Source organism: Bos taurus, chromosome 22 (genome assembly GCF_002263795.3).
Source record: "Bos taurus isolate L1 Dominette 01449 registration number 42190680 breed Hereford chromosome 22, ARS-UCD2.0, whole genome shotgun sequence".
In the NCBI taxonomy this organism is placed as follows: domain Eukaryota; kingdom Metazoa; phylum Chordata; class Mammalia; order Artiodactyla; family Bovidae; genus Bos; species Bos taurus.
The window spans coordinates 7,680,684-7,699,352 of record NC_037349.1 but is presented as its reverse complement, the minus strand read 5'-3'; the positions used below and the strand labels follow the sequence as shown (position 1 = coordinate 7,699,352).

At 40.3% G+C, this 18,669-nt stretch overlaps 1 protein-coding gene across 4 annotated transcripts in view; it reads left to right on the top strand.

Annotated features, from left to right (window-relative positions):
• UBP1 (upstream binding protein 1) overlaps positions 1 to 18,669 on the top strand; it is a 64,500-nt gene that overhangs the window by 13,282 nt on the left and 32,549 nt on the right. For 3 of the 4 annotated variants that reach the window (XM_003587609.6, XM_005222588.5, XM_003587610.6), the window contains exon 2: positions 3,427 to 3,578. In XM_003587609.6, coding sequence (XP_003587657.1) covers positions 3,427 to 3,578 — 152 coding nt within the window. Of the gene's footprint in view, positions 1 to 2,493; positions 2,568 to 3,426; positions 3,579 to 18,669 lie in introns of all 4 variants that reach the window. The other variant, XM_015459482.3, reaches the window with a different exon arrangement.

The following is an 18,669-nucleotide window of genomic DNA, read 5'->3' as shown; positions in this document are numbered from 1 at the left end:
TGTGCCTGGATATTTTTGGATACTGGCATCAGGATTACTTGGAATAATTCAAATCCTCGTGTCTTTTCATTTGCTTGTCAGATCCCTGGGAGACCTACCTGTCTGGAATATGAGGTTACAAAATCAACTGAATACCAGAACTTTTCTTATGGCTCATCCTGGTAGAAATTATGATCTCAAATTGTCTGGAGATCTGGCTTTTCACTTTAGTAATGATTGCATATCAGTGCTGCAGTTCATTCATCAGTTCAGCAGATATTTGAACTCTTTTGTGCTAGACTCTGGGTTTGAGTCTGTGAAGAGAAACCAGTTTGGGGGGTAGTTACACTCATGGAGCATACAAATGTAAGTCTGGTATAGTGTTGGAAAGTGAAATGCTTTGTGGATAAATAGAGCAGGAAAGGAGCAGCTGGGAGTACCATGGAGGATTACAGTTGTCACTGAAAAGGTGACATTTGAATACAGTGAGCCAGTAGGACATCAGCAGAGTAGGCCAGTGCAAAGGCCCCGGAAGGGTTGAGGAAGGAGGCTGCAGTGACTGAACCAGGTCCTTCCAGGGACCTTGGTTTCTAAAGTGAGGTGATGGAGAGAGTGCAAAGGAATGAAATGGTCCAACTTCTATTTGCAGAGGCTCGCTCTGGCTGCTGTGTTGGTTGGAATTCATTGTCTTTCTAATAAAGTGAAAAGTTAATTGGGATTGCATCAGCAGATGATCTATACATGTTTATGTTTATTCAGGAGTTTTTAGCACCTACCAAAAGCATAGTAGGCTATGGAAATAAAAGTATTAGTCACTTAGTTGTGTTCGACTCTTTTCAACCCGACAGACTGCAGCCTGCCAGGCTCCTTTGTCCATGGGATTCTCCAGGCAAGAACACTGGAGTGGGTAGCCAGCCCCTTCTTCAGGGCCTCTTCTCAACCCAGGGATTGATCCTGGGTGTCCTGCATTGTAGACAGATACTTTACTGTCTGAGCTACCATAACCAAGGGAATGTAATGGTGGTGGCCTTCTAGGATCTGAAGCAAATAAAATTTTATTTACTGTATGTAGCAGTTTATTTATAAATAGCCAATCTTCTGCAATCTGATGTCTTATGTATGTAATGATCAACCAAGGCAGTTAGCATTAAGACCTTAAAATTATTCTCCATGTCACTTTTTAGTATGATTAACTAAAGCATCTGATTTATAGCTCTCATCTCATTTTTTCCCTTTCTCACCAAGATAACTTTTTTTGTTGTTGTTTTGACCACATTGCATGGCTTGTGGGGTTTTAGTTACCTAACCAGGGATTGAACCCTGGTCCTCGGCAGTGAGAGCATGGAGTCCTAACCACTGGACCACCAGGAAATTCTCTCACCCAGAAAACTGTAAATAATTACATATATGTGAAACAGAATATGTATTTATTTTAATCTGCTGTGGAGCTACTTTGACTGCTGTAGTTGTTTCATAAAGAGAGCTGCTCTGAGTCTTAAAGTACCATTTTTAAGTTTCCTGTAAAGTTTTTATATCTCTGTTCTAGAAGAGGGCTGGAGACCATTGCTAACTATGCGTTCCTCAGTTATACTTTTGACTTAGAAGTGTTTTGACATTTTCTAGGTATAAATGAAGGAGAATTAGTGTGTAATTTAGTCCCTGAATAATCAGTCTGGTGCTTTAATAGAAATGTATGTGGGAAGAGGAAATACAGGGTTTCCCTTTCATTTCACTTATTCCCACATTTTTTAAAAAGTTGAATTTAATTAAAATGGGCCAGCCAGATATCTGTCAGTTAACAGCTCATAAGAACAGATAAACAGTTGAGACAAGCCTTTGAGGTCCTTGTTATAGTAGTTATTCATTTGGATGTTTTGCTGTTTTACTTCTTATTGAGAAATGGACATAGAAAAGTCATCAGGATATAAATGTACAGCTCAGCAAATTATCTTAAAACAAAACAAAACAAAACCCTACCCTTCACATGTTGATGGTGGAAATATAAAATGGTGCAGCCACTTTAAAAAATAGTTTGGCAGTTTCTCAAAAAGGTAGATAGATATATGAGTTACCATATGACCCAGTAATTCTACTTCTAGATATAAATCCAAAGGAATTAAACATGTCTACACAGAACATATACAAGTGTTCATAGCAGCATATTCGTAATAACCAAAAAATGGAAACAAGTTAAAGGTCCATAATCTGATGATGGATAATTAGCATATGGTGTATTCATACAATGGAATATCATTCGGCCATAAGAAGGAATGACGTACTGTACGTGCTACAACATGAATGAACCTTGAAATCACACTAAGTGTTAATAAAAGAAACCAATCACAAAAGGTCAGGTGATTCTGTGTGCGTTGTATATCTGGAATGGGCAGGTCCACAGAGACAAGCAGCTCAGCGGTTGCTCGGGTGGTGGTGGGTAGGGTGCGAGTATGGGGAGTGGCTGCTAGGGCTGTGAGAATTCTTTCTGAGGTGCTGAGAATGTCTTGGAATTAATAGCCGTGAAGACTGCACAACTCTGTGAAGATACTGAAAGCCACTGAAACATACGCTTTATAAGGGTGAATTTTGTGGTATGTAAAAGACAGCTGATTTTTTTTTTTTAAGGCAAACCAGATAACATCCATGTGTGTTTAACCACTCAAGTTATAGAATATAGACAGTACCCCAGAAGATCCCCCCACCGCCTCCTGATCAATGCCCCAAGTTATTCTTGGGGGGAAAAAAATAGCAGCTGTTTATACTGCTACTGTTTGCTTCTCAGAAGAAGCCATTGTCTTAGACTGAGTGTGAAGCTTTATGCTCTCAGCACTTGGCTAAGCCTAGCAGGGAACTTTTTATAAAGTACCATTTTAATCAAATGCTTCTTTGTAATTTCATGGTGCCAGGGTGACCTACCTTTCAAAACAGGTGGCTCCGTACTCTTGATCTTTTTTAATAGAAATAATGAGTTTTAAGTTTTTAAAGAATTTTTTGACATAAGTTTGTTTGTTTGTTTTTTAGTACTAGATATATTATTAGCCTGATCTCTTTATCAGTAGTTTGGACTTTATTAACTATTAAATACTGCTTACTTTAAATATTTCTCATTTTAATACTTTTGCCTAATTATAGCCACCCACTCCTCTTTCTCCCACTAGATATATGGGTTATTGAAGCTATCTTTTGGGGGTGCCAGATTAGCATTAATAGTTATTTTATTCTACATATGGGGAGCAACTGAGTGGCATGCGGGATTTAGTTCCTTGACCAGGGATCCGAACCCATGCCCCCTGCAGTGGAAGTGCCAAACCCTCACCACTAGACCACAGGGAGGTCCCTCTTGATAATATCTGTGATCTTAAAATTTAAAAGAAACTACCTTTAAATACTTCTATATGTTTTTAAGTATTTTAGACCCTGAGTAAGGTCAGTGTGGCTTTTTCTTTGCAGCGATGTCTTGGCATTGCCCATTTTCAAGCAGGAAGATTCTAGCCTTCCGCTGGATGACGAGACCAAACACCCACCCTTCCAGTACGTGATGTGTGCCGCGACATCGCCTGCCGTGAAGCTGCACGACGAGACGCTCACCTACCTGAACCAAGGTCGGTATGGCTGCGCTGTGCTCTGACCTAAGAGTGCGCGGAAGTCCAAAATGGCCTTTGGGCATCGCAGCCTGGGTTAGTGGTAATAATTGAAAATTAGGTTCCTTCTCTCAGACAGCTACAGTTAACAAAAATTGGGGAATGTTTTACTGTGAGCCCACAAAGCAATAATCTGTGGAAAGTGATTTCATAGAGACGGCGTGGACCAAGATGTGTTAGGGGGTGTTTTCAAGACAAAATCAGAAGGAGAAGCAGGTAGGAAAGGATGTCAGTTATTTTTAGGAACATGGTTTCAGTGTGGAACCTGAGAATGAACCAGAAGTCCAGCTAGCAAGGGACTTGGTCTCTGGCATGAAGCAGATTTGGGCTGAGAATAGACTGCACCAAGGTGGAGTCTGGCTAAAATAAACTGTGTCAAATCTTGTTTCCGCTTAATGAGAATGCTGTGTTTTGCCGATTTGAAAGTGAGAGTGGGCAGAATAGAAAATAGAGATATGGGGTGATTTACCATTAGAAAGAGTAAAGAATTTCTTTTTGAGGTGCACTGAGCAGTTGGAGCACTGGCCAGTGTGACTTACCAGTGTTAACAAAAGTACTTGGTTATGCAGGAATTCATTTGTTGGATACCTACATTTGTTGGGTACTGAAAGCTTGAGGGACTCTTATTTTTGTTTGTTTGTTTGTTTTAATAATTTAATTGGCTGTGCTGGTTCTTGGTTGCTACGCGGGCTTTTCTCTGGTTACCACGGGCAGGGGCTACTCCTAGTGCAGGGCGCGGGCTCTCACTGCAGTGGCTTCTCTTGTCGGGGAGCGTGGGCTGTAGAGTGTTGAGGCTCCAGGAGTTGTGGTTCCTCAGCTCTAAGGCACAGGCTCAGTAGTTGTGGAGCACGGGCTGAGTTGCCTTGTGGCATGTGAGATCTTCCTGGACCAGGGATCAGGCCTGTGTCTCCTGCGTTGGCAGGCTTATTCTTTAGCCCTGAGCCAACAGGGAAGTCCTGGACTCTTGTTTTTAAAAAGAATTGAACATTTTTGTTGTTGCAAAAATAGTACATACTCATTGTAGAAAAATTGCATATGTCAAGGGATAAAGCTGAAACTGGACTTTAGTTGCATCCCCCTCAGGAAAAGCAGTTATACCCTAGGTGTGTTTCTTTGTGTGTGTATCTATTTTGTTTCAGCAAAATGGAAATTAACATCTATTCACTTAAGAGTTGGGCTTCCCTGGTAGCTCAGCTGGTAAAGAATCCACCTGCAATGCAGGAGACACCGGTTCGATTCCTGGGTTGGGAAGATGCCCTGGAGAAGGGTTAGGCTGCCCACTCCAGCATTCTTGGGCTTCCCTGGCGGCTCAGCTGGTGAAGAGTCCACCTGCAGTGCGGGAGACCTGCATTTGATCCCTCGGTTGGGAAGATCCCCTGGAGGAGGGAACAGCTACCCACTCCATTATTCTGGCCTGAAGAATTCTATGGACTATATAGTCCATGGGGTTGCAAAGAGTCGAACACGACTGAGTGACTTTCACTTAAGAGTATTTTGTGATTGCTTTTCTGTCAATAAATAAAATCTTTAATTTCCTCAAACTTTTGGAAAGAGCTATAGATTTTAGACTACTTTAGTTAGTGATTATTGTAAGATGTGGAAGAAAACTTTTTTTTAAGCTTCTGAATTTTCATTTGACATACAAATTTAGAATTTATGAGGTTTTTCTTCAGGTAATTCTAATCTGTAGCCTCTGGCGATACTCTTAATTTTGGTATTAATATATTATTTTAGGATTTTGATGGGTAGGCATTCAATTATTTGAGACTTAAGTTTCATATTTGAAAGAACCGTAATAGTTTATGCACTAATCTATTTTACACATAAAAAGATTGGAAGAGACAATGTAGAGATTGAGGGCATTCTTTATCACTTCATTTCTAATGAGAAAAAAGGAAGTAACTGGGATCTCTCTTACTTAGGGAAAAGTTGAATAAGTTAAGGTGCATACCATGGGATGAATGAGCCCATGAAAACTCAGAACTTTGGATGTGTCTGTCTTTAGGCCTGGCGGAATATCCGTACCTTACGACTGTTATTATTAAACCGGATAAAGACATCTCACATGGATAAAAGTTGCAGTCCCCCATCTGTAGTGATAATGTATTAGACCTGCATTCACTGAGTGTTCACTGTACTGAAGCAGTGTACTAAATACTATATATGCATTGTCTCACTTCCACAATAACCCAGGAAGTGTTATTGATCCATTACAGATTTTCAAAGCTGAAGCATAGAGCAGTTGATAAACTCGCTCAATGTTAGTTTGATCAAGCTTAGATTTAAATTGTTAATAATTAAATATTTAATAAAAAATAAATAGTTTATTACTTAAATGGTTGTTATTATTGAAGTGTCTATAGTAGTGTGCACAAGTCTTTGTAGCATGGCATACGATATCTTAGTTCCCTGACCAGGAATTGAATCTCTGCCTCCTGCAGTGTAAGCTCAAACCCCTAACCACTGGACCACTAAGGGAGTGAGTTTCCCACAAGTCTTAAATGTGCAAGTCAGTTAATTTGTATATCGTTTATTCCCTCAGAAATACCGCCTCTGCCCAGTATTTCCATTACCCTAGCAGGCTTCCTTCTATCCTCCTTCCAGCTGACACCTGAGGTTGACCATAATCCATATTAGAAGTGCAGGTGATTTTCTGGGACTGGACTCTGCTCCTTGCAGTATTAATGAGGAGTATGTTATTGGTTGTAGAATTGTGGTAATTTACCTCTTAATTTCTCCCAGCATTTTAAGAAAAAAAGTGGAAAAATGAATTGCATGTAGGCTGCATTTTTGAAAAGATACATTTAAATAAGCATTAAAAATAAGGATTTTTTTAAAGATTAAAAAGAAAAAAAGGGAAAAAATGCATTTGAATAATCATAAATTCTACTTTTATACACCTTTTTAAAGAAATTGTAACACTTTAAACTTACATGAATATCAGTTCTTTCACAGATTTGTCTTCTAACATTTATTGCCTAGCATAATATTTTGAAAAAGTTCGGAACCCAAGATTTTGTGTGAATCCCTTCAATTGTTTCCACAGTGGCTGCACCGGTTTACATTCCCACCAGCAGCGTAGGAGGGTTCCCTTTTCTCCACACCCTGTCTAGCATTTGTTGTTTGTAGACTTTTTGAAGCCATGCTGACTGGTTGAAGTGGTACCTCATAGTTTTGAGTTGCATTTCTGTAATAATTAGCTAGCTATGTTGAGCATCTTTTCATATTCCTATTGGCCATCTGTATGTCTTCTTTGGAGAAATGTCTTTTAAGGTCTTCTGCCCATTTTTCGATTGGATTGTCTTAGTTGTTGAGTTGTATGAGCTGTTTGTATATTTTGGAGATTTGACGCCTGTTGGTTGCATTATTTGCAGCTATTTTCTCCCATTTTGTAGGTTGTCTTTTTTTTTTTTTTTTTTTTCTTTTTTGTAGTTTCCATCACTGTGCAAAAACTTGTATGTTTGATTAGGTCCCATTTGTTTTTTTGTTATTTTTACTGCCTTGGGAGACCTAAGAAAACATTGGCATGATTTATGTCAAAGAATGTTTTACCTATGTTCTCTTCTAGTTTTATGGTGTCATGTCTTATGTTTAAGTCTTCAAGCCATTTTGAGTTTATTTCTCTGCAGGTTGTGAGGGTGTTTTCTAACTTCATTGATTTACACGCAGCTGTCCAACTTGTCCAGTACACTTGCCTCTTTTGTCAAAGATTAATTGACCGAAAGTATATGGATTTATTTCTGGGTTCTCTGTTCTGTTTCATTGATATATATGTCTGTTTTTGTACCAGTACCACCTCGTTTTGATTACTGTAGCTTTGTAGTATTGTCTGAAGGTCTGGGAGAGTTATGCTGCCTGTCTTCCCCGCCCTCCCTGCCCCTCCCAGGATTGCTTTGGCGATTTTAAGTCTTTCATGGCTCCATGTACATTTTTTTTATTATTCTAGTTCTGTGAAAAATGTCATGGGTGATTTGGTAGGGATCACATTAAATCTGAAGATTGCTTTTGGTAGTATTACCATTTTAACAGTATTAATTTTTCTAATCCAGGAGCATGGGATATCTTTCCATTTCTTTGAATTATCTTCAGTCCTTTATTAATGTTTTATAGTTTTCAGCATATAGGTTTTTCACCTTCTTAGCTACATTTATTTCTAAGATTTTTGGATGCAGTTTTAAATGGAATTTTTTCTTTACTTTCTGTTTCTAATATTTCATTGTTGGTGTAAAGAAATGAAGCAGATTTCTGTATATTATTCCTGTATCCTACTATCTTGCTGAGTTCATTTATTCTAATAGTTTATATGTGGAGGTTTTAAGCTTCTCTGTATAGAGTATCATGTCATCTGCAAATAGTAACAGTTTTACTTTTTCTCCTGTAACTTGGCTACCTTTTATTTCTTTTCTGATTGCTGTGGCAAGTACCTCCAATATTGTGTTGAGTAGAAGTGGTGAGAGTAGGCATCCTTGCCTTGTTCTTGAATTTGGCAAGAACGCTTTCAGCTTTTCGCCATTGACTATTATGTTGGCTGTGGGCTTGTCATCAGTGCCTTTATAACACTGAGATATGTTCCCTCTATACCCACTTTTGTAAGAGTTTCTATTGTGAATGGTAGTTAAATGCTTCTCATGTGGCTTTTGCCTTTTGTTGATGTGATGTATCACGTTGATTTGCATATATCTGAACCATCCTTGTGACTCTAGAATGAATTTAACTTAGTCATGATGTGTATTCCTTTTTATATGTTCTTGGATTTGGTTTGCTAATATTTTGTTGAGAATTTTTGCATCTAAATTCATCAAAGATACTGGCCTGTAACTTTCTTTTTTTGTGGTATCTTTGATTTCATTATCAGAGTGATGGTGGCTCATGGAACGTCTTTGGGGGTGTTCTCTCCTCTTCAGTCTTTTGGAAGAGTTTGAGAAGAATCGGTATAAGTTCTTTGTGTGTTTGGTAGCCATCTGGTCCTGTACTTTCTGTTTGTGGAGTTGTTTTTAATTACAAATTCTATTTCACTTCTAGTGAAGGTTCTGTACAAATTATGTTTCTTGTTTCAGTTTTCAGGGGCTGTATGTTTCTAGAAACTTGTCCATTTCTTCTAGGTTGTTGAATTTTTTGGCATATATAATTGGGCATAGTACTCTCTTAGGCTTTTTCGTGTGTCCGTCGTATCAGTTGAGAGTTGTTTGGTCTGTTATTTTGTTTATATGGGTCTCTCTCTCTGCTCCCTGGTGAGCCCTGTCAGAGGCCTGTCACTTTTGTTTAGTCTCTCAAAGAACCAGCTCTTCATTTTAGTGACTCCTTTTTAGTCTGCTTATTTTCTCTGGTCTTGGTTAGTTCCTTCTTCTGCTGATTTTACATTTTGTTTGTTCTTCTAATTCTTTTAAGTGATAGGTTAGGTTGTTTGAGACTTTTCTTTTTTTTGAGGAAGACCTCTATTGCTATGAACTTCCCTCTCAGAACTGCTTTTGCTGCATCCCATACATTTTGTATGGTTATATTGTCATAGTCAGTTTTCTCTAAATTTCCTGTCTGATTTCATTGTTGACCCATTGTTTTTTTAAGTAGCGTGTTGTTTAGTCTGCATGAAATCATTTTTTCCCCCTTATTTCTATTCATGTGGTTGACTTCTTGCTTCATTCTGTTGTGGTCAAAGAAGATTCTTGAAATAATGCTTATACTCTTAAATTTGTCGAGGTTTGATTTGTGCCCTAGTATGTGGTCAGTTGTAGAGAATAAACCATGTGCACTTGAAAAGACTGTGTTTTGAGTTTTTTGGATAAAAATGTCCTGAAAATAATCAAGTCTTAACTGTTCTAGCATATAATTGATTTTTTAAAATCAATTTATTTGATATTGATTTATTTTTATTGATTTTTCTGTTTCTTAAGTTATGTTCATTAATGTCAGTGGAATGTTAAAGTTTCCTACTAGTATTGTATTTCCATAAATTTCTCCCTTTATGTCCATTAGTATTTTATGTACGTGAGTGTTCCTATATTAGATGTATATATCTCGGTGAGTATAAAAGTATTTTCTTACATTGACCCCTTTATTTTATATAGTGTGCTTTTGGAGAAGGCAATGGCACCCCACTCCAGTACTCTTGCCTGGCAAATCCCATGGATGGAGGAGCCTGGTGGGCTGCAGTCCATGAGGTCGCTAGAGTCGGACACGACTGAGCAGCTTCACTTTCACTTTTCACTTTCATGCATTGGAGAAGGAAATGGCAACCCACTCCAGTGTTCTTGCCTGGAGAATCCCAGGGACCGGGGAGCCCGGTGGGCTGCCGTCTATGGGGTTGCACAGAGTCGGACACCACTGAAGCAACTTAGCAGCAGCGTGCTTTTAAAAATGTTATTAGTTTTTGCCTGTGCTGGGTCTTCCCTGCTGCTTGGGCTTTTCTCTGGTTGCGGTGCGTGGGCTTCTCCCTGTGGTGGCCTCACTTGCCGCAGAGCACAGCCTGCGGGCTTCAGTGGTTGCTGCATGCAGGCTCAGAAGTTGTGGCACACAGGCTCAGTTGCTCCGCAGCATGTGGGATCTTCCTGGATCAGGGATTGAACCTTTGTCTCTTGAATTGACAGGCAGATTCTTTACCACTGAGCTGCCAGGGAAGCCCTCTAGTGTCCTTCTTTATAGCCTTTGTTTTAAAGTCTGTTTTGTCTGATGCGAGTATTGCTACTTTTCACTTTCTTATCATTTCCGTTTGCATGAAATATCCTTTTCCATCCCCTCACTTTCAGTCTATGTGTGCCATTTGCCCTAAGGTGGGTCTCTTATAGGCAGCACATTGTAGGCTCTTGGTTTTGGGGGTTTCTTTGGTTGTGCCATGTGGCTTGTGGTATATTAGTTCCTGATCAGGGACTGATCCTGGGCCCTTAGCAGTGAGAGCATGGTGTCCTAACCATTGGACCGCCAGGGAGTTCCCTAGGCTCTTTGTTTTTTATCCAGTCTGCCACTCATTCTTTGGATTGGAACATTCAGTCTGTTGGCATTTAAAGTAATTTATTGATACTTATGTATTTATTTCTGTTTTAAACCTAGTTTTCCAATTGAAGTGTTTTTTCTTTCTGTGGTTTAATGATTTCCTCTTGTGCTTGTTTTCTCTTCTTTTTGGTTTCTATGAATCTATTGTTTGTTTTTAATTTGTGGTTGCCCTGTTTTTCAAGTATGTTAACCCCTTGTATCTGCTTGCTTTACACTGATAGTCATATAGGCTCAAACACATGCTTTTAAAAAAAGAAGAACAACCTGCATTTTCTTACTCTCCTTCCCTGTATTTTATGATTTTTTTTTTCTCCAAAACATTTTTATGTAAGTCCCCCGAGTCTTAGTTGAGGCATGTGGGATATTTAGTTGTGGCATATGAACTCTCAGTTGCAACGTGTAGAATCTAGTTCCCTGACCAGGGGTTGAATCCAGGTCCCTGGCAGTGGAGGTGCCAGGTCCTAACTGGAGACCACCCGGGAGCTGCCCACATTTTATGATTTTGATGTCCTTTTCTGTTTACTATTTTAAAAATATTTATTATTTGGCTGCTCAGGGTCTTAGTTGTGGCGTGTGGGATCTTTAGCTGTGGCATGTGAACCCTTTAATTGTGGCACGTGGGACTTGGTTCCCTGACCAGGGAGTGAGGCCCGGAGCATAGAGTCTTAGCCACTGGACCACTAGGGAAGTCCCTGGTGTCCTTTTTTTTTTCTTTTTCCTGGTGTCCTTTTTTATGCCTTCATCTTTATTCTTTTTCTGTTCCATGTGTTTATCTTCACTTTTATAAATAGGTTTTTCTTTTTGCTCTGTATACTGGCTAATTTAAGTGATTTACTTTCCAGTTGTAATTTCTTCCTTCCTTTATCTTCTTGTTTCTATTTAGAGGTCTTTCAATATTTCTTTTAGGATAGGTTTAATATTGCTATATTCATTAGTTCTTATCTGAGAAGTTCTGTTTCTCTTCCCATTCTAAATGATTGTCTTGTTGGATAGAATATTCTAGGTTGCACATTTTCCCTTTCAAGACTTTGAATATATTTTGCCACTCCCTTGTAGCCTGCAGTGTTTCTGTGGAGAAATCAGCTGGTAGCTTTGGGGTCCCTTGTAACAGACTCTCTTTTGCTGCTTTTAGAATACTGTGTGTCTTGGTGTGAGTCTGTTTGGATTCACCTTATTTGGGACTCTCTATGCGTCTTCGTTTTACTTACATTCTCTTGCTCTGTGAGTTTAGGAGAAAGTTATCTACTGTGGCCTTGGAGGGCTATTTATGTGTGGCGTGTCTCTGTGTAGCTTGTGTCACTTTAATTTCTCTGTTTTTGGCGTGCAGTTTGGTTGGGATGCTTGCCGCCACTTCCTCAGTGTGTGCTGGCCGTCATCTCTCCCCAGGACCCAGCCTCTGAAGCCTGCGCCCCAGCGCCCAGCCCGAGTCTGCCCCAGCTGCGGAGCGTCTCAGGCTGCCGAGTGCTGCTCCAGGCACCAGCCCTCTGTGCGGGTCTCTCCCAGTCTTGCGCTGCACACACCGGTTGCCGCCTTCTCCTCTGAGGCTCCAAAGCTCCCGCTCTGTCTGATGATCTCCCCGCCAGGGAGACTTCCCAGCGTGTGGAAACCTTACCTCTTCCACGGCTCCCTCCCACAAGTGCAGGTCTTATCTAGATCCCTTTGTCTTTCTCTCTGTGTGTGCTATCCAGTTATTTGGGATTCCTTGCCTTTTTGAAAGTCTGAGGTCTTCTGCAAGCATTCAGTAGATGTCCTGTGAGAACTGTTCTGCATGTAGATGGGTTTTTTGTATTTGTGAGAGAAGGTGAGCTCCACATCCTACTCCTCCACCATCTTGATCTGATCCCTCAGCAAAGCAAGCTGATTAGATTTACCTTTCAAAAGGAGACATTCTCAGTTGTGCATGTACAGTTCTGATTTTTTACAGAAGCCTTTCCTGAAATATAAAAAGAATCAGGTGTAGATGTGGAAAATGAAAATCGGGCTTGGTTAATTTTTAACTAGGAGTTCCAGTAGAATCCTGTGATTATTTTTTAGCTAGCATCTGCCCAAGTGGCTCAGTGGTAAAGAATCCACCTGCAATGCAGGAGACATGGATGTGAATCCAAGGTTGGGAAAAAAAATCCCCTGGAGGAGGAAATGACAACCCATTCCAGTATTCTTGCCTAAGAAATCCCGTGAACAGAGGAGCCTAGCAGGCTACAGTTGTAAGGTCTCAAAGAGCTGGATGTGACTGACCCACACAGAGTGACATTACCCTGAAAAGTTGCTGCAAAGTATGTGAAATGTATCGCAATGACCCATTGTAGTGTAGTATCATCTGTGTGTCAGCTTTGATGGTGTCACTGTTAAGTGTTGACATAATTTATTATTTAGTCTTCTGGTTTTTAGGAGTTAGATTTTTATTCAGATTTGCTCACAAGTTAATTTTCTTAGGTTCAAATTAACTCTTAAGCTCTACCAAAGGAAAATGACTTGCCGTGGGAATTTGCCTTATTTACCAAAAACAATAGTTATTCCTCCAGTTACCCTGTTTGATTGACTATGGTTTTTATAGAGATTTAACCCCAGAGGTTTGATTCCAAATCTGGTTTTCTTAACCACCAGGTCTCTTTACTAGAATAGTTCCAGTGTTTTCTAAATTTTGAGTTAATTGTCACCATTTAAAATTTTAACAGTTTAACTAGATTTATATACATGGTTCAAAGTTCAAAAGGTATTAAAGGGTATACAATAAAGCTCTTTTCACAGTTATCTAGTTCTGCTTGCTCAGCTCAGGTAGCGATTGAATTAGAACCCTTTATAGACACCTGTGAAGATTGTAATCTTGTTTTATGACACTCTTTGTATATAAAAAAATTTTATTGTTAACATTTTATTTATTGCAATGAACTTATTGGTTCCTGTGGTGACTGAACTATACTTAAGCATAGCTGTGATGAATCTAATGGTCTTGTCACTAAAAGATACAATGGAAGGGAGAACTTCCATTCCTAAAGTAGATGGTAGAAGTTAGCATCCCTGCTTTTCAATAAGTGCCCAGGATATATGCACCTCAGCTCCCTAGGGATGTCCTTACACACACTATTCAGATACCCTTTTGTTCCTTTTAAACGTTTCTCTTGGTTGCTGTGACTGACGGTTTGAGTATTTTTCTGTGTGTGGTAGAGTGAGCGGTAGAGGGTAGCAGCGAGCGGTTGTCATCAGCCATCTCTAGGGCCTGGGCCTGTGTTTAGATCCCATTCTACTGCTTGCTCATTTCAGCAAATTCTTTAATAACCCCCACCTAAGGTAGGTGAGAATTAAATTGAGTTACATAGGAAGCACAATGCTAGCCTTTGCTGTTTTTACTGTTATTTATAACTCAGTAGCTTTAATGGTTTTTGATTGTATTGGAAGACTAAATTTAATAATCTTGGCTGACATGTTAGTTTCGTGTGGCAGATATTATGAGCAGTTTTTACAAAGCGTTAGAATGCAACCCTGGGACTAGATAGCTGCCTACCAATTCAGAAATTTTGCCGGGTTTGTTAGCAAGTATGATTGCTGTGCTGTGCTAAGATGCTCAGTTGGTTCTGACTCTTTGCAACCCCATGGACTGTAGCCTGCCAGGCTCCTCTGTCCATGAGATTTCCCAGGTAAGAATACTGGAATGGGTTGTCATTTCCTTTTCCAGGGGATCTTCCCAACCTAGGGATCAAACCCACGTCCCTTTCGCTTCTTGCGTTGGCAGGGACATTCTTTACCACTGTGTCACCTGGAAAGCACCTTATAACAAAGGGTATTTTGCAGATATGATTTAATTAAAACTATTGAAATAGATTATTAATGGATTATCCAGTGGCCCAGTGAAATCACAAGGATCCTTAGAATTGAAAGAGGCAGGAGAGTTGGGTGTCAGAGGGAGATGAAGATGGAGGGAGGAACATCGCCACAAACCAATGGCTGGAGACTACTTCAAGAAGCAGAAAAGACAAGGAAGCAGCTTTTCCCTCCGGCCTCCAGAAGGGATGTGGCCTGCGGACAGCCTTACTGTAGCCCTCTAGACCCGTTTTGGACTTCTTAACTCTAGAACTGTAATACATTTGTATAATTTTCAAGTCACTGAGTTTGTGGTAATTTGTTACAGCAGCAGAAGGAAGCTAACACACCAGCCAAGATGGATGTATACTAGGTAGTAAGCTCCAGAGTGGTGCAGGATGGGCCACTGTTGTGTATCAGAGCCGTTTCCATGGTGTGGCTGGCGTTTTCTCTTCAGGTTTTAGACAAAAACACTCTGCATCCTACAGTCCTGCCTCCTAGCTTATCCCTGAAGGCCCAGTCAAAGCTGAGTCTTAAAATGGGCACCTAATGAACCCTCAGCCTTTGCATGTACGCATGTGTGTGTGTGAATGCACATATATGTATATTGAAATGTATGGACTGTACACAAAAGTGTAATGAATATATATGAAGATAAGTGGACTTGTGGAGCATGTTTATGTACTGGAGCCAGAGCTATCCTAGACTGTTAAAAAGATGTACAATCCTGTTACATAAGGAAATGACTATTAAGTGAATTTTGGTTACTGGTAAAGAATATGTAATTGAAACAGCTTTAAATTCACTTAGTTCTTAATTTTGACGTAGACAAGTTATTCCCAGAAGAAGGTCCCGAATACTTTGTGGTGGAAAGAATATAAACTGAATGGATATCTGTGGCTTTTCACAAAGCCGTGGTTCTCCAATGTTAGCATGCATTGGGATCCCCCAGGGGGCTTATCAAAACATGATTGATAAAGTTTCTGAGTCAGTAGGTCTGGAGGAGGGCCAGAGAATTTACGTTTGTGACAAGTTTCCAAGTGATGTTGATGCTGCTGCTCTAGAGTCTTAGCCACTGGCCTACCGGGGAAGTACTTCACCTTTTTATTGCTTCAGATATTCAGGTAAATATGTGAACATCCTCTCACTACCACTTCTTATAAATGGGTTCCTCGGAGGAGGCTTGACACACAGGTGCAGCCCTTCTTCAGCCATGGCTCGGTCATTCCTACCAGTAGTCTCCCATCTGGGTCCCGAGCAGCTGTTGCTGAAAAATACTGGTCACTGTGTAACACCACAGAGAAAGTAAATTCTGTATAGTCTTCACCAGTTGGGTAGAAATTAAAACAAGTTTTCCAATTGTATTGATGCTTTAGAGTGTCAGTTTTTATTGACCAATAAAAATAGAGATTTTAAACTGTGTTGGTGTTTTCCTGGTTATGCATGGGTAGCTGTCCTTCTCAGCTCTTCGGTAAGGAGAAGGCTTAAACCTCTGACATTATGAAGTAAAAACCTGTAGTCCCACTGTGGAGCCTCGAGTGGGGAGCTCTCCATTTGACGAGTCTACCCGTGGGTTTGGGTGAACTCCGGGAGTTGGTGATGGACAGGGAGGCCTGGAGTGCTGCATGGGGTCACAAAGAGCCCGACACGACTGAGCGACTGAACTGAACTGATGCAGTATAGTCTTTGCAACATCTGAGCACCAGATACAACCACAGTTGGATGTTGTTTCCACTTTGGCTCATCCTTTTCATTCTTTCTGTAGCTTTTTCTCCACTCCTCCCCAGTAATATTTCATTTCACACTGTTGTAGATTTTCTTAAGGTTAGCTTTTGTTCTTGTTATAACCTTCTGAATTAGGGCCTTAGAAATAAATGCTTTGAACTTAGGCCTGGGGGGTCTGTCACATCTTGGGCTCCATGTTGCCCTGGAGTACATGTCCATCTTAGACTCTATATTCAGAGGTGGGTGGGGATATGAACTTGTAACAGTTACATTTTTTAATTCTGTCAGTGCTCTTGCTTCTCTAAGCTAAGAAGGGACTAAAGAAAGCTCATTAAAGGTAAATTCAGAAGATGAAGCTAAAAATAAGACTCATAACTCATGGCATATTTTAGTTTGTCTAACTTTATTCTTCATTGGTATTGGGACCCTTTTTATATTTCTTTTAGAACCTAGACTAATGTAGATCAATGGAACAAACCTAGAAGTTGTGTTATTAAGGTAATTATGGGAAGAGATCAAATAGAAGAAGAAATTGAACCAATAAAATGTGGTATCATTGGCTGTTACTCTCAGTGGGTATTGCCATTGAATGAAATTGTTGGGAGGGATTTCTAAATAGTGAGAGACTCAGGATGAAGCTGAAGGAGGAAAGCAAGGACATACATAGCGTCTGTAGTTTCCAAAAGGGAAATCATTTGAAGCATGTTAAGTGTTAGTTTTGTTTTTTTTTTTAATCTGCTTTTGACTTGCTGCTGCTGCTAAGTCGTTTCAGTCATGACTCTGTGTGACCCCATAGACAGCAGCCCACTAGGCACCTCTGTCCCTGGGATTCTCCAGGCAAGAATACTGGAGTCTTGAGAAGAATAAAAATCTATAGTGCTTTAATACAGGAGCAGCAAATTCTGATCTCTGTAGAAACAGGTGGAACTTGATATTGAGCACAGAAGTGTCCTAAGGTTGAGGAGGGCAAGTAATACAGACGAGGATAGGAACATGGAGCTTTCTCACCTTTTCAGCCCTGAGAATTCTGAGATTTTGAAGACCGCGAGGCAACCCTGGTGAGAAAGCTTCACCTCCTGTCTCGCAGGCCGCTTCTCTTTGGCTTGTTGTCCAATTTGTAAGTCAGCTCGACTATCTACATGAATGCCCAGCAGGTCTCTCGGACTCAAATGTGCACGGCCCCACGTCTGGGTTTTCTCCCACAGATCTGCTCCTTGCGCTCTTCCCCGTGTAGGAATTCCCTTGCCAAAAACCTGAAGGAGCTCTCAGCTGCTCCCTGTCTCACACCAGAAAACGCGCAGGCTCTACCTTCAGAACCTCCAGCAAGTGACCACTGCTTCTGAAATCATTTCCGCCCCCACTGTCTGCATATGAGAGTGGCTGTTTCCCTTTAGCTGAGACATCTCAAACTGAGGAATTCATGCTCACCCACTAGGTGAAAAGCCACTTTATTGTGAGTTTAACTTGGATGTCCCTGGTGGAGGTCAAATGTTTGGTTTTTTTTTTTTGCACATGCCATGCTTCTTGTGAATCTAGTTCTCTGACCAGGAATCTAACCCAGGGCCCCAGCAATGAGCTTGCCAAGTTGAAACCACTGGACCGCCAGGGAATTCCCAGGGGTATGATGTCTTTTAATATGTTTAAGAATTGTTGGCTTTTCCTTCTCTAGTGTGAACCACATGTTCACATGATTTACTCATTTTCTGCTAGGAACGTTGGGCATTTGTTAACAATTTTTTAGGAGTTCTTTTCTTTTTGTGTAAGAGCTAGTCCTCTATGTGTGATGTGAGGTGCGAATATTCCTCCTCTTACTAACCAGAACTGAGTCAAAAGATGCAGTATTTAACTTGTTCTCCATATCTTATGTTCTTATTTCTCCCCCATTTTTACCCACTTGTCTTTTTTTTTTAATTAATTGAATTTTTTTTTGTTGATCTGATAATTAGCACAAACATTTTGTTAATTTTTGTTTTCTAACTTCCTGAGGTTGAGTATAATTTCGGATACATAATGGTGTATCAAAGATTCATTCTTTTTTTTAAATTAAAAGAATTTTAAATTGAAGTATAGTTAACTTAGTGTTGTGTTAATTACTGGTGTATAGCAGAATGATACAGTTATACATTCTTTTTCATTCTTTTCCATTATGATTTATGACAAGATAGATTGAATATAGTTCCCTGTACTATACAGCAAGACCTTGTTGCTTATCCATTCTATATATACTAGTTTGGGCTTCCCATGTAGCTCAGTGGTAAAGAACCTGCCTGCCAAGCAGGAGATGCAGGTTCGATCCCTAGGTTCGGAACATCCCCTGGAGAAGGAAATGGCAACCTACTCTAGTATTCTTGCCTGGGAAATTCCACGGACAGAGGAGCCTGGCAGGCTACAGTCCACGGGGTCGCAAAGACACGATGTAGTGTCTAAACAACAGCACAGCAGATACTAGTTCCTGTCTCTGATCCCAAACTTCCAAACCATCCCTCTCCCGCCCTCCTCCCCCTTGGCAGTCACCAGTCTGTTCTCTATGGCCATGACTCTG